The sequence below is a fragment of the Ipomoea triloba genome, chromosome 12 (assembly GCF_003576645.1).
Source record: "Ipomoea triloba cultivar NCNSP0323 chromosome 12, ASM357664v1".
Taxonomy (NCBI): domain Eukaryota; kingdom Viridiplantae; phylum Streptophyta; class Magnoliopsida; order Solanales; family Convolvulaceae; genus Ipomoea; species Ipomoea triloba.
In genome coordinates this window covers 23,639,175-23,654,868 of record NC_044927.1, presented here as the reverse complement: position 1 = coordinate 23,654,868, position 15,694 = coordinate 23,639,175, and the positions used below count along the sequence as shown (strand labels likewise).

At 36.5% G+C, this 15,694-nt stretch overlaps 1 protein-coding gene across 3 annotated transcripts; it reads left to right on the top strand.

Annotated features, from left to right (window-relative positions):
- Nucleotides 1–1,216: 1,216 nt before the first annotated feature.
- LOC116000321 (phosphatidylinositol-3-phosphatase myotubularin-1-like) lies at nucleotides 1,217–15,685 on the top strand. 3 transcript variants are annotated; one of them, XM_031240393.1, is made up of 20 exons: nucleotides 1,217–1,491; nucleotides 1,612–1,680; nucleotides 3,402–3,476; nucleotides 3,803–3,874; nucleotides 5,213–5,282; nucleotides 5,412–5,461; nucleotides 6,239–6,528; nucleotides 6,621–6,694; nucleotides 6,790–6,853; nucleotides 7,045–7,104; nucleotides 7,363–7,462; nucleotides 7,561–7,674; nucleotides 8,016–8,185; nucleotides 11,181–11,265; nucleotides 11,565–11,780; nucleotides 12,965–13,024; nucleotides 13,119–13,183; nucleotides 14,078–14,357; nucleotides 14,513–14,823; nucleotides 15,114–15,685. In XM_031240393.1, the coding sequence occupies exons 1-20, from the start codon at nucleotides 1,372–1,374 to the stop codon at nucleotides 15,124–15,126; spliced, it is 2,358 nt and encodes a 785-aa protein (XP_031096253.1). In that variant the 5' UTR covers nucleotides 1,217–1,371; the 3' UTR covers nucleotides 15,127–15,685. The 3 variants fall into 3 exon arrangements, with proteins under 3 accessions (XP_031096253.1, XP_031096252.1, XP_031096254.1); XM_031240392.1 differs by having other exon boundaries at nucleotides 14,513–15,685; XM_031240394.1 differs by lacking the exons at nucleotides 1,217–1,491; nucleotides 1,612–1,680; nucleotides 3,402–3,476 and having other exon boundaries at nucleotides 3,802–3,874; nucleotides 5,213–5,275; nucleotides 14,513–15,685.
- The last annotated feature ends 9 nt before the right edge of the window (nucleotides 15,686–15,694 follow it).

The window sequence follows — 15,694 nt, the reverse complement described above, 5'->3', positions numbered from 1 at the left end:
TAACAAGTAAATATATGTCACAAGAGACCAATGTTCGGGTTTCGCGAGCAGCAATGTGTGAGCAATATTTCAAAACGAAGAAGCTTCTTATGCATAGTGAACAAACATCTAACATTTATTGATCAGATGAGTTATTATAATTTGCCTATTCACAATCTCTTATCAAATAAGGATGTGGAGGCATCTAAGAGCATCCTTATCAGTGGGGATATTTTGCGGTTATTGAGGAGTTTTTGTAAGGGCATCTACATCAATGCAGATTGCTTGGTTCTTGGTATAGTAGAAGATGATTTGGAAGGGAGAGAAATAAGAGAGAGAAAGAATTAGTTGCTCCTGCAAGCTTTGAGATATTTCAGATTCCAAGAAAATAAAAACATTTAATGCTTGTGGCTTGCTGTGCGCGTTTGGCGCACAGCAGCGCCCATGCGGGCGCGTGCACTGCACGCGCAGGCGCGCCTGACAGCCTTTATTATTATTATTTTTTATTTCCTAAAATCATATTTGTTTGTTTTTTTTTCTTCCTCCCATTTTCTCTTTCCTAATCACACTTACAAAAACCCCTCAAGAACCGTGAAATATCTCCATTGATAAAGATGCTCTAAGTGTGATTAGGAAAGAGAAAATGGGATTGTAGGGGGGAAAATAAACAAATATAATTAAAAAAAAAGTTACTGTCAGGCCCGCCTGACGCGTCCCACTGGCGCATGCAGTGCGCGCGCCCGCTGGGCGCAAGAAGTGCCTCCCACGCACGCGGGAACAAAGACTGCTGTGCAAATTACTGTCCAAGCTCCCCTTTTTTTCAGGAGCATTTATTTTCTTCTCTCTCTTATTTCTCACTCCTTCAAATCACCCACTACCCACTACTGTTCCAATATCTCCCTATTATGCATTGATGATGATGCTCTAAGAGGATGCTTTTACCTTTTGTCACCAAAGTGAAAAAGTATTAGAAGCATGCTTACTCTTTACCCCTAAAAAATGCATTTATTATAATCTAATATAAACAGGAAAACATAATAAATGTATTAAATATATTCTTTTAAATTGTGCGTTGTGTCAGATGTAATGTTTTTTACCTGACGGTAACGCTACCGTGAAGTCTGACGGTAATTTGCGCTTAACCGCCCCGCAAGATGGAACCCACGCTAGACACGCGTCAAATTTTAACTATTACTGAGTATTAAACGAACAAATTAGTTTCTCTCTCCTCCACACCTCTCTCTTCCGGAAAGAAGAGGGAACAACAGGGTACGGTGGAACTCATTTCGAGCCGTACTTCTTCAATTTCCGTGAAATCGAGGAAAGATATTCGAGAAAGTAAAGAACAAGAAGAAGCTACGCAACCTAACGCCGCCGTGTCGCCGCCGGACCATGTACAGGAGTCGGTCGGCGCGATCCGCCTCGTTCCATGACCCTGGGACTCGATTCGCCGAGTCCGAGAGGATTGAGGGCGCCGGAAGCTGGGACGCCCTTGAATGGACCAAAATTGAAGTAATTCATTTTCGTTTTTCTTTTCCGTTTCGTAGGGTTTCCAGTCTACACTTCTCTTCAATTGTATTTGTCTCATGGATGCGCGGAGTGACATTTTTTTTTTTCGCTTGTGATTGGCAGCCAATTTCGAGGTCGGTGTCTCAGGGAATTAAGAAGTTCTTGCTTCCAGCTGAGCAGGTCATCGTAGAGGTTTGTTCGTATCATTTTTTATTTTTTTTCAAATGGAACTTAGTCTGGAAAATGGGATAAATATGGTCTGGTGTTCCATTATTCTGCTTAGATAAATAGCTTGACTGAAGATATGGCAATAGTAAATTATCTCAAGTATAGGAAATTTTGGGTGAACTAAATTGCTATGAAAATTGATTAAAACATAAAAGTTGCATTCTAGGTTATATTCATTTTTGGTTGGGTTTCAAATTTGATGTTTTTGAATTTTGAGAACAATGCACTGCTTGGTTCCTACTGTGATTGGTCACAGTGATAGATAGTCAAAACTTACCATAGGCTGAATATGAGCAATTTTTGGTGGATGAAGATGTTTAATGGTGCACAGTAATCAGTAATGATGATGGTAGTAAGAGAAAGTGTGTCAGTTGCAGTGGAATAATATGGATGACATTACAGGGTAGAAGTAGACAGTGGTGGTAGCCATGAGTGAAAGTAAGAATGTGTGTGCTTTTGCATTTGAAGAACAGATGGAAAAATGTTTTTCCATTTACCAAAGAAAATTAGGATGACATATTTTTTAGGGAGTGCAAATGAACTTTCCCAAATAGTTCGAGGGCTTATTTGGCCATTTTTTTTTCAAACTTCTCTATTAGGTTAGAAAACCCATTTTCCAATTTTTTTAAAGTTTATTTTCAATAGAATACTTTGTGAACAAAATACTTGGGGCCTGGTCAATAAAGGGAAAACTATGCTTCTTTTTATTTTATTTTTTCCCAAAAATTCAAAATGAACTATTTTCTAAATTATAAAGTAGAAAATGGAAAATACTATTTCCAATATAACGAAAGTGTTTGGAAAATACTAAAAAGATACTCCCTTCGTCTAAAAATATTGTCTGGTAGGGAAAAAAAACTCGTGGATTTAGGATAATGTATTTAACACATTCTTAAAAAAAAAAATTTAATTGTGTATAATTCCAAGTTTGTCTATATATTAAATGTATAAGTGCAACCTTTTTTTTTTTCTTCATCCAATTTAAAAAGGGCATTTAGGTGATAAAACTGTATGTATTATTGAATTTATTTATTGTAAATGACAGCTTTTGTTGGACATACTGCAATAGAAAAGGATGATAGTTTTTGCTGGGAAGAGTGACTATTCTCCTATTTTTTTTTTTCCATTAGTAAATGAAAATCACTGTCCATCAATTTTCGCTATGAAAAAATATACATGACCGACTCATGGCACTTTCGCCACCTACCTATCCTAATCACTAAACTGTTACCACCATTATTTTACCTGACCCTTCACATATACTATGTTACTTTTGCATTAAAGATTAAATTTAATTAATTTTTTGCAAATATATGTAGACATGTTGTGAAAAGAAAGGAAATAGGCCCAATGAAGAATTAGAGAGATAGGAAGAAGAGAGCTTATTTCATTCCTTTTCACTTCGGGAGAGACATGGGTATTTATACAAGTAGGACTATTGGACTAATCACTTTGTATGCCCAAACACCCTTTCACATCCCTAAGACCCTAAAACCACTTCATATTACTAACATATATAATTGTTGAAACTTAATTCAAAATTTGATTGATCAAATTGGCCAAATGTAGTGAAGTGGCAAATTATTTTTAGGGACAGTAGGAGTAATTATTTTTCTTCCTCATTAATTGCGCAATAGTAGTTTGTGATGTCAGGGCTTATGAAAATTTTAAGTACTTGCTTCCAGGGAAATGGCATTGTTCTTGTTAACACCGATGAAGCTGGAACCTTATTTGTTACAAATTTTCGACTTCTTTTTTTGGTAAGTACTTCACCCACCTTTTACTATCTTTCTATCTTTCCCACCTTAAAATAAATGCCAGCATGCCATATTCTTCACTTGTTTTGGTGCATGTTATTTTTCTAGGCCTCCCATGTTGCATTAGAAAACTTAATTAAGAGTTAAGACAGTGAATTGTTAAGGTTCCATTCAAGTCTTATGTAATTATATTTTATAGGCTTTGTAGGCATGGTTGATTGCTAGTCAAATTTATGATTTGCTTGTTTATTTTAGCACTTTGGATGTGATTCTTTTGTCGCTTATGGCAGTCTATTTGGTTTCACATTTTGCATTTTTCTACTGCCTAGAGTGAAGGATCAAGGGACATCATTGCACTGGGCACTATATCACTGACAACTATTGAGAAGTTTAACAAAATGGTAAGTACATTTTCTCATTCTTTATGTTTTTGCTTTGGATTGAGAAATGCAGCTAAAGGGGTTCTTTATATTTTAAGACCTTTCCAATTAGACCAATGTTTTAAAAGGCTAAGGCATGCCTTGAGGCGTTTTGTATTTTGAGGCGAGGCGTATTGAGGCGTAAGCCTCAAATATATATATATATATATGTATAATAGGAGAATGGTTATAGTCAGTAGCTTGATTAACCTACAAATGAAAGCCACTAATCACACTACCAGCATAACATTAAAAAACATTTTTTTAGAAAAGGCTAGGTGTCACACACCCACACTCTATATGCAGTACACCCATATTATTTATATATATACACACACAGAGGGCGCTGGAGGTCGCCGTAGCCTTGACGTCGCAGCTGCTTTAGGTCGCCGTCGCAAGAGTTGAGTCTTATCCCACTTCGCAAGTCAAAGTGTGACTCGCCTCAAGAAAACGCCTCAAAAAGCCTTGAGGCGTATATGAAGCGTACGCCTCATACGGCTGAGGCGTAAGCCTCTAATTCAGCCAAAGAGGCGTAAGCCTCAGTGCGTACCTGCTAAGCCTCACTCTGAGGCGAGCCTCAAGGCGGGCCTCAAAAAAGCCTTTTTAAACCTTGAATTAGACCATCAACCTTCTGAACTTGACAAAGAAAGGTTTTCAGTATGCATCTGTAATGAAGTGCTTAAAAATTCAGTGCATTAAAGAGAAGATAGGCATGCATGATGAAACAGAAATATTAGTAAGATTAAGCTACTAAAGAGATGCACAAAATGGAACACACACACACACACACACAATTTATTGTGTTTGAATATTTCAGGAGTTATGAATATACCATTTTTCTAGAATTTCTACTTAAATAAAATTACTGCCCTTTTGTTTTTCTATCTCCCACCTCCTTTTTCAAATTTCAATTATGTTACTGTATAGAAAATCTTAATTTCTTTTTGACAAGAAAATAAAGGGTTGCTATTGATGAAGCTCATTTTGTGTTGGGAAATTCCATAATTCCCTTGTCTTGTGCAGCCACATTTTTCACCTTGTCAACTTACCTGTGGCCTGTCTGCTTTCCATCATAAAGCTTATTTAGTAAACTAAATGAAATTGAACTTTTTACTGTGCAGCAAATGACTGTGTCATCCTGTACTTTCGTCTTTCGTTCATAGTGCAGTTGCTATAACATTTTAGATTTGAAAACTACACAAGCCAAGCATAACAATGTTTGTGTATGTCAAGCCACATCTAAACATTTGAAAGTTGGTCAACTTGGTTAGTTTACATCTCTAACAGTGTTTATATTTGGTTTCTTCTACTGGAGACCAGGTTATGAAGCTTCCCTCTGCTTCTCGTCATTCAGACAAGAATCCATCCCGGCGCCTGCTTCAGGTCATAGGTATTTCATTACATGGAGTTTCTTTTTAACTTGACATCACTTGAGAGTGTTATCATATGAAACTATACAGTGTATACATTGGTCAGCTCACTTTGATTTTTACTCTCTTTTAATTTTTTATTTTGGCAGGCAAAGATATGAGAATAATTGTATTTGGTTTTAGGCCTCGAACAAAGCAGGTCTGTGCACTTTAGTACTCTGCAATTTGTTATTACATTCTGCAATATCTTTTGTGGTGAGGAAGTGAACAATCCTGACATTCCTGCTTGTGGAGCAATTGGTGTCTTCAAAGAAATAAAACTATTTAACATTTTCAAACTTGTTTCTCTAGCTTTGTGGTTTAGATTTTTATTTTTAGGTGTTCATGTACATCGTTCATCATTGTGAGAGTATTCAAACTATGTAAATGTTGCTATGCTTCAATCCAATTTTTTAGAGTGGTAATTTCTGCTTGTTGAGTATTGGTTTCAAAGTTTGTAACATAGTGTTGCACTTAATTTTCTTTAAACAAAGAGATCTATTTTTTTTTTATTTTTTTTTGGGTGTGCGCTGGGGGATAATGGAATACTATATTTAAAAAGCAGCATATATTGAAATTATGCAAATTGATGAAAGTATGAAATTGGATAAAGTTTTTTGTTGACACATAGATAGAAAAGTGATTGACAGAATGCAAGGTAAAGCAGATGTTTTAAGAAAAGAGGCAAGCAAAATTGTTAGAAAATGTGTCCTGGTTAATACTTGAGGCAAAAAAGAAGCATTTTATATAGGATCCTTAAACCACCAGCCACCTGACCTTTCACCTTCTTGAACAAGGTATCAGGCAATGTCATGTCTAATGAAATCTCAAACTTTATGAAAAGGAAACTCACACCTGAAGTACCTTTAGTCAAACTTTTGCAATAATATTGCATGGCTACTTTATATGATAGAGTTTTCACTATTGTGATTTGTAGAGACGTGCAGTATACAATGCATTATTGAAGTGGACAAGGCCAACAAGACTCTGGGATCTCTTTGCTTTTGTTTCTGGCCCTTTAATGTTCTGTAACATGGATCCAAAAGTTCGATTATTGAATGAGTACTTCCGGCTCCTGGGACTAGGAACATATCATGCTTCGATGAGCACCATTGAAGATGTATCTTTCACATTGTCTAATGAGTTGTGGAGAATAAGCAGCGTGAACTTTAATTATTCAATGTGTTCGACCTATCCATTTGCCTTGCTTATTCCAAAGTCTATCAGGTGACATGATTGATCTTATAATGGTCTTTTTCTTGGGGCAATTAATTATTCTATTGTTATCCTTATTACCATGCACTGTGCTTTTATTTCAGTGATGATGAGATTCAGCAGGCCTGTACATTTCGTGCACGTTGTAGGCTTCCAGCAATTACATGGTGTCATCCAGGTAAGCATTAATCTCAGGTTTACTCTTAATAACGTTGTTTGCATCAACCCCATTCGGCTGTTGGTTGTATCTTCATATAATTGGTTAATTGTTAGGAACTGGGGCTGTTCTAGCACGCTCATCTCAACCACTTGTTGGCCTCATGATGAATCTCAGAAGGTAACCCAAGCAACCCTGTTCATGCTGCAAACAGTGACTTACTATTATTATGCTAATTATTGTTGTTGTTACTTATCTCTTTATTCCGGATCCTCAAAGCCTCTGTACAGTATGATTTCATTGTCCAGATATAGAGTTTATACTCATTTTTGACAAAAAACCTATTCAATCAATGCACTCATTTTCTGCAGTAACACTGATGAGAAGCTAGTTGCTGCGCTCTGCACTCAATTTGCTGGAGGGCAGCGGAGGTAATCATTTGTTTATCCTTTCTTGTACTGAATCATTATGATGCCCTTTTACCATAGTATTTCCTTTGATGAGTTATTTCTGCATCATCAAATCCAAGTGTTTATCAGCTCTTCCCTTAGGCATTGAAACAACCTTTTCCTTTCTTAAATATTTACTTTTTCTAACTTTTAACACAGTTTCAGACCAATAGTAATGCCATTTTGTGATTTTATACTTTTCAATATATTTTTGTTTAATTGAAATCTTCTTCTTCCTAGGAAACTATACATTGCTGATGCAAGGCCAAGAAAAAATGCTCTTGCAAATGGGGCAATGGGTGGTGGATCTGAGTCATCTTCAAATTATTTTCAATCTGAGGTCTGTTTTTGTGAATTTCAACTTTGTCTTTTTTACTCACAATATAGCTACCCTGTCTGGCTGTCACATGTACTCATGTGTGTTTTCTTCATCTTTAGATTGTTTTCTTTGGGATAGACAATATACATGCAATGAGAGAGAGTCTAGCCCGGCTAAGAGACTACTTGGATACTCATGGGACCACCTCATCAGATGGAATGTCATCATTTTTGGTATGCAATCAATTCCTTCTGAAAATTTTCCATTTTTAACGTAAGTACTCCTAATGTTAAGCTAAACTCTAGTTTATTAGTACACAAGATTAGTTGAGCAAGCTTTGCATTTTCCCTAAAAATTGTGAGTATTCATGTGAGTGAAGCTGTTCCTAGCAGTTTATAATATTCTCTATGGCCCGTCTGATTAGAGGGTTAGATTCTGCATTCTATGAGGAGCATGGCTGGATGCACTTGACCACTTTTTTTTATAATGTTGCAATAGAGAGCTGAGAGTTTTTGAAGACTTTTTCTAGACTTAAAAATGCTCTCTTTTTATCATCGTCATCATATCTTGTCAGAGGCATGGTGGATGGACATGGGGAGGTGGTAATCTCAGCAGTATGTCTGCTTCAGTTTCAACTCTTGGAGATACTGGTTGGTTAATACATGTCCAAAGTGTCCTAGCTGGTTCTGCTTGGATTGCTGCACGCGTTGCACTGGAATCAGCTTCAGTGCTTGTTCATTGCAGGTTGAATCTCTTTCAAATCTGTTGTATCATTAATGGCAATGATACTAGGATAAAGTGATTTAGTTACCTCAAGAGTGTTGGTTGTATTTACCTTGTTGAAATGCTTTCTGCAAATTTCTGCTCTGACTGCATGAATCTTTTTTGTTCTAAGTGGAGTTCATTGTTGCATAGTAGAGTTTTTTTTTTTTTTTTTTAACNCTTTTATTTCAGTGATGATGAGATTCAGCAGGCCTGTACATTTCGTGCACGTTGTAGGCTTCCAGCAATTACATGGTGTCATCCAGGTAAGCATTAATCTCAGGTTTACTCTTAATAACGTTGTTTGCATCAACCCCATTCGGCTGTTGGTTGTATCTTCATATAATTGGTTAATTGTTAGGAACTGGGGCTGTTCTAGCACGCTCATCTCAACCACTTGTTGGCCTCATGATGAATCTCAGAAGGTAACCCAAGCAACCCTGTTCATGCTGCAAACAGTGACTTACTATTATTATGCTAATTATTGTTGTTGTTACTTATCTCTTTATTCCGGATCCTCAAAGCCTCTGTACAGTATGATTTCATTGTCCAGATATAGAGTTTATACTCATTTTTGACAAAAAACCTATTCAATCAATGCACTCATTTTCTGCAGTAACACTGATGAGAAGCTAGTTGCTGCGCTCTGCACTCAATTTGCTGGAGGGCAGCGGAGGTAATCATTTGTTTATCCTTTCTTGTACTGAATCATTATGATGCCCTTTTACCATAGTATTTCCTTTGATGAGTTATTTCTGCATCATCAAATCCAAGTGTTTATCAGCTCTTCCCTTAGGCATTGAAACAACCTTTTCCTTTCTTAAATATTTACTTTTTCTAACTTTTAACACAGTTTCAGACCAATAGTAATGCCATTTTGTGATTTTATACTTTTCAATATATTTTTGTTTAATTGAAATCTTCTTCTTCCTAGGAAACTATACATTGCTGATGCAAGGCCAAGAAAAAATGCTCTTGCAAATGGGGCAATGGGTGGTGGATCTGAGTCATCTTCAAATTATTTTCAATCTGAGGTCTGTTTTTGTGAATTTCAACTTTGTCTTTTTTACTCACAATATAGCTACCCTGTCTGGCTGTCACATGTACTCATGTGTGTTTTCTTCATCTTTAGATTGTTTTCTTTGGGATAGACAATATACATGCAATGAGAGAGAGTCTAGCCCGGCTAAGAGACTACTTGGATACTCATGGGACCACCTCATCAGATGGAATGTCATCATTTTTGGTATGCAATCAATTCCTTCTGAAAATTTTCCATTTTTAACGTAAGTACTCCTAATGTTAAGCTAAACTCTAGTTTATTAGTACACAAGATTAGTTGAGCAAGCTTTGCATTTTCCCTAAAAATTGTGAGTATTCATGTGAGTGAAGCTGTTCCTAGCAGTTTATAATATTCTCTATGGCCCGTCTGATTAGAGGGTTAGATTCTGCATTCTATGAGGAGCATGGCTGGATGCACTTGACCACTTTTTTTTATAATGTTGCAATAGAGAGCTGAGAGTTTTTGAAGACTTTTTCTAGACTTAAAAATGCTCTCTTTTTATCATCGTCATCATATCTTGTCAGAGGCATGGTGGATGGACATGGGGAGGTGGTAATCTCAGCAGTATGTCTGCTTCAGTTTCAACTCTTGGAGATACTGGTTGGTTAATACATGTCCAAAGTGTCCTAGCTGGTTCTGCTTGGATTGCTGCACGCGTTGCACTGGAATCAGCTTCAGTGCTTGTTCATTGCAGGTTGAATCTCTTTCAAATCTGTTGTATCATTAATGGCAATGATACTAGGATAAAGTGATTTAGTTACCTCAAGAGTGTTGGTTGTATTTACCTTGTTGAAATGCTTTCTGCAAATTTCTGCTCTGACTGCATGAATCTTTTTTGTTCTAAGTGGAGTTCATTGTTGCATAGTAGAGTTTTTTTTTTTTTTTTAACATTCTTAGCCTACTTGTCTACATTGATTGAATGTAGCAATTAAAAGAAAAAAAAAATGGGATGAGGGCTGATGGGCTTCACTTGAGTGCTCACTTTATATTATGGCAGAATGGAAGAAGTTTGAGTACATGTGATTGGCCAAATTAATTTTGAACCAAATTCATGCCAGCAAGATATTCCATAAAATTGCTAAGCATTTTCCTAAACTGTTGTGGTTTGCTCCTTTTTTAACTAAAAAGTGGATAAGGTACTAAATATAAGTAAACTTCTCCCTGCATCTACTTCTGTATTATCAATGCTGCTGTTCTCCACTTCTCCCACCATCAGGCTTCTTTTACTTCCATCTGTAGTCTGTAATACAGAGGGTAATTCCTTATCAGTTGGAGTTAGAATCTTAATCTGTTTAACTAGGTTTTCATCTTTCTGAACAATTTTCATTTTAAGATTTCTGTCACAATTAATACTCATGATCCGTTCTTATATCATGGATGATAAATTACTAATATGATTCAGATGGAAAATATAGAATACTTGAAAACTCTACCATCTAGTGAGCACCAACTCTATCATGTCTCACTAGCAGAAAATTGAACTATAAAAAGAAGATATGCCCACATAAAAGTTCATGAAGCGCTATACTGCAGGAAACAGAAATGGCCTGCCCCATTTGCAGCAGAACAACTGCAAAAGAGAGAGAATAACATGAAGTGAGAAAAATATAGATAGATATCTTATGCATGTGCTACCCATATAGAGTAACTTGATGTTTACTACTGATGAGTGTTCGTCTACTTATAACACTATCACTTGAATAGTTAGATATGGACCCACTTAAATGCTGTTTCCAGCCTGCCTATAATTTCTTTGGTTACATTGATGATATGAGATAGCCAGAGCTCTTAGTTGCTCCATATTTTTTTTTTTTAATATCCATGCTCTGTATAGTCTTCATCCTAGAAGTCAAAATGTCAATTAAGCTTTAACTGTTACTTTACATTCTAAAACATCACATCTGTGTTCTTCAGTGATGGATGGGACAGAACAACACAACTGGTATCACTTGCCAGCTTGTTGCTTGATCCATATTACCGGACAATTAAAGGATTTCAGGTACCAGGCAGGAATTCTTCATTTTTATACTTTTTGTATGGTTCCTTATCTTTTGCCTTCATAGTATTGTGCTTTATATCTTTTAATGAATATGGGATATGCTTTCTACCATGAAAATGGATAACTTTCTGCTTGTTGCTTTGACATAACATTTTTATCTTTATGTATGTTAAAAAGCACCTAATGCCTATGTGCAAATATTGATGAACATAGAACTGAGACTTTGAACTGGACACTCCACTAAAATGTTTTATTTTAATGGGATTGCTTCCCTATTTGATTCTATTATTCTGTTACAGGCACTTGTCGAGAAAGATTGGCTTGCATTTGGTCATCCATTTTCAGACCGTGCCGGATTGCCAACCTTATCTGGAAGTGGTAACATGCCTTCTGAATTAACTAGACAGGTTTCTGTTGGGAGCATATCACCGCTTCGCCAAATGTCGGGCTCTTCTGCATCTCAGACTCAAAATTCTTCACATGGGCAAAACAATTGTTCCCCCATTTTCTTGCAGGTATGCATGTTTTTTCGTCTACAATACATGCTGAATAGCCATTTTATCTTGATGTCATGGTATTGCGTCTTAAAGTGTACTGATACATAGATCACAATTATGAAAATCGTTTCTCTATTATTCTCATCTTTTAGCTTATGTTTTTACTCTTCTATATTCCTTTCCTTTCTCTTTGCTATATGGTGGTGACACTATCTGTTATTGGAAAATAAGTTTTAGCATCTGTGCGTCCTTGTGCTAGTGTCTAAACTTAATACATCCAGATGTTCTTTCGCAACTGTGCGTCCTTGTGCATCTTTTGCAACTAATCATCATTTATTTTCTCTTAACTCCAGCAATGTTGAGCCATTTAATATACAAGTGAATTTTCATTTTGACATGAATGTACAAATGCCTGCCAGTTCGGTCAGTTTTCCAGAAAATTGGTGAACACCATTTTCCAACTTAATAAAGGAATTTAGAAAACACAACCATTTTGAATAGAACTTTATTTTCAATTCGGTTTTCTGGATAATTTTTTTTACTGAATAATTCGGTTTTCTGGATAATTTTTTTTACTGAATAGGCGGCTCTAAAAAGATGTTTTTCAAATTTTCTGCAGCAAATGGATACTTCCACCCACCACTTCTATGTATGCCACCCTATAACAATTATCCACCCACCTCCGCTTACTAACCCAATTATTACCATTACTCATCTAACATCTTCACTTGTCTACCATTGTCACTATCCACATTTATTCATCTTAAATCCATGTATCACTATTAATGCTGATCATTGTGGCCCACAGCATACAATCAACTACAACAGGTTGGATGTGCACCATTCTAACAGTACAAAATTCTAGTATATCGGATTTGAAACCCTACCTGAAATTTAACTAACAGAAAGATGGAATTTTTTTTAAAATGTGGTTTTTAGTTTAACTCAATTTTTTTTAATATTCAAACTAATTTTGGATCACATCACGATCATAATTAATACTCGTAGTAAGTTAGTAACAATTTGAACTGCAAACGAGAATTGACCTAAATAAAACAGGATTATTGTAGGCAGGTAAATATACAAGTTAGATACAATAGTACGTTGTGTGAGCTTGTGTTACTGTGATCCATCACAGATTGCCTTTTACTTTTTCCCTCTATTGAATCTTCATCCTGATACACCTTTTAATTTGTTTGCAGTGGGTTGATTGTGTTTCACAGCTTTTGCGGATGTATCCTTGCGCCTTTGAGTTCTCCTCGGTGTGTCTTCTCTTAAAATGCATAGTTAAAATAAACAAAGTTATTCTGCATTGACAAATGGCTAGCTTACTGACTGTTATTCTCAACAATTCAGGCATTTTTGGTAGAAGTCTTGGATTGCATGCTTTCTTGTCGCTTTGGAAACTTCTTGTGCAATAGGTAAATCTCTTATCAATTTTATAATATACTTCAGTTTCTTTTCAACATGAATCTCTTTTTGAAGATCATGCATTATCCAGAGGTGGTCTACCCTTTCCTTTGTTAACTGTTTTTGGTTTGTAGGCTATTCCATTCTGCCCATATATTATTTCTCTTTTTATAAGATGATGCTCAGACACACAGTAAGGGTATCAAGTGTAATGACCTGTAAGAGTTATTGTTGTAATATCTAAAAGAACGTGAATGGCAAGGCTGGGGTGTTTATAGTTAGTATCTCTTTGAAGCATAGGTAAAGTTGCTTCCATCTACCTTCACTAGACTATGGATCGACGGCAAGTCCTGTGCTATTATTATAATTATTATTAAAACTAGAAGAATATGAATAAATTGGCTGTACACTTAATGGTGCAGAATCCAATTATGAATCCATGGGGTGGATTCCTTGGTTTGGTGAACTAAAATCTCACATCAGCTTTCATGTCCTAATGTTCAGATATGATTTGGTGGTGATAATGTAAATGGATAATTGAACAGTTCGGAATAAATGCTTGATAGACTGATAGTCTGCCCCATTATTTCTTGCTTGAAGTATATCCAACCTTCATTATGCTCTGAGAAGGGAGGCAGGATGAATTGTTTCAATTTTATGCTGTAAACTACCTTCTAATAAAAGTTCATTTGTCATTTTTCTTCTCATTGAGTTATTTTTTTGTAGTATTTCTTTGTCTTCTGCTAAATTAACCACTACTCAGCATCTAGTGTATAGTGATGCTCAAAATAGAATAATAGATATCCACTCCCTGATATAGTTTCTAGAGGAAATGTAGAATGTATGAATGTCATTTTCTATCCTTACTATGGTTTTCTGGTTCCTTTTTCTTTTTATCAATTCAGTGAGAAGGAAAGGCAACAGGCCAGTATTTCTGATGCTTGTGGATGCCTATGGATGTATTTGGCTGATTTACGGGCTTCAGAAGGAAGTTTGCATGTACATTACAACATTTTCTACGATCCATTAAAACATGGAGGGGCACTACTACCGCCAGCTGCAGCTTTAGCTCCCACACTTTGGCCTCAGTTTCATCTTCGATGGGCCTGCCCATCAGAGGCTCAAGTAGGTGAGGTCGAAGCACAGTGTAGGAGCCTGACTAAGAGATTCTCTGACATGCAGCAGGTAAACTCTTGTTTAGTTGTTTAGATGATTGGGTTTGGAGAATGACAAATACAGATTGTCTCACAAAAGTTTTTAAGTTCTGATCTAGCGGGCGTAGGTAGTCAAGTCTGTCTTTTTCTATTTTGTGATTGTGTGGAAGTTCTGATGTTCCACAGGCAAAAGAAACCGCAGAAGCTAGAATGAAAGAAATGAGTGCAGAGATGAAATCTTTGAGTGTAGATTTGCAAAATGAGAAACTTGTCAGTAGCTCTGCTAGGGATTCGGCAAAGAGAGCCAACAGGGAGTGTGTAGCTATAAAGCGGGCAGTGCAATCACTAGGCTGTAAAGTTTACATCTCAACAGATGGTGACTGCAGCGTTGGTATCGAGAGCAATGCAACAGAAATTCCTCAAAACTCTCTTTACACACCTTCAAGACACGAAAAAGAGGGTTCTTTCCAGCTTGATGATAACTCAGATCATTCCAGGTCAGTTTCCATCATGCCAGATGACCCTCCCGAGAGTCCATTCACCCAAGTATGTGAATCTTTATGCCCTATGCGCACAAGGGAAGGAGGCTGTAGGTGGCCTAATGCTGGTTGTACCCGGCTCGGGAGCCAATTCGTTGGATTAAAAGCAAATTTTGAAGCATTTGACCGGCTTTCTATATTCGATAGTTATTTTGAATCGCAATAGAATCAGATATTGAAGCAGAGCCATAAGTGTTTCATTGACATTATCATTCAGCCATGTTATGCTGAGATGAGCATTTGTGCAGGATGAGATTTTGAGAGGGGATGAATGGTACAACTATCAAGTAACGAGGGACTGTAAATACACAGAAGCGATTTAGGTCTTCTGAGTTTTGGACATTGTGGAGCCCCACCACCAAGACGCTAACGACTGAAGGAGGTAAAATGGCATTTTAGTTCTCTGCCATTCCTAAGTAATACACCATTTTTATTGTCAACATAGTTCTGGTTACACATTTTTCTTCATACATTTCTGTAGATAAGGATAAAGATACTACATTTTTTATCCTTAAATTCTCTCCTAATAAACAATTCTAGTATTGAAAATAATTTTCACCTGATGTCATCCATATCTTGAGGTAGCTCAGTTGGTTCCTAATAGTAAATTGTGAACAAGGAAAGTCTCATTGTATGTGGTGAGCTTCTTGTTAGTACCAAACACTGATCTTCTCATATAATGAGTCAATGTAATTTACCGTTCTCTAGTTTCACTATCTTGTTGGATAATGAGTCAATGTAATTTACCCTTCTCTAGTTTCACTATCTGTTGGACCAGGGGTGTAGGAATTTAAGGAAGAATGGAGTTCTTTCAATGTAATTTACCCTT

Coding starts and splice junctions, on each gene's coding strand:
- LOC116000321 (XM_031240392.1), top strand. CDS start 1,372: ATGTACAGGAGTCGGTCGGCGCGATCCGCCTCGTTCCATGACCCTGGG. Junction 3,875..5,212: donor TTGAGAAGTTTAACAAAATG/GTAAGTACATTT, acceptor ACTGGAGACCAG/GTTATGAAGCTTCCCTCTGC. Junction 7,675..8,015: donor ATGGAATGTCATCATTTTTG/GTATGCAATCAA, acceptor ATATCTTGTCAG/AGGCATGGTGGATGGACATG.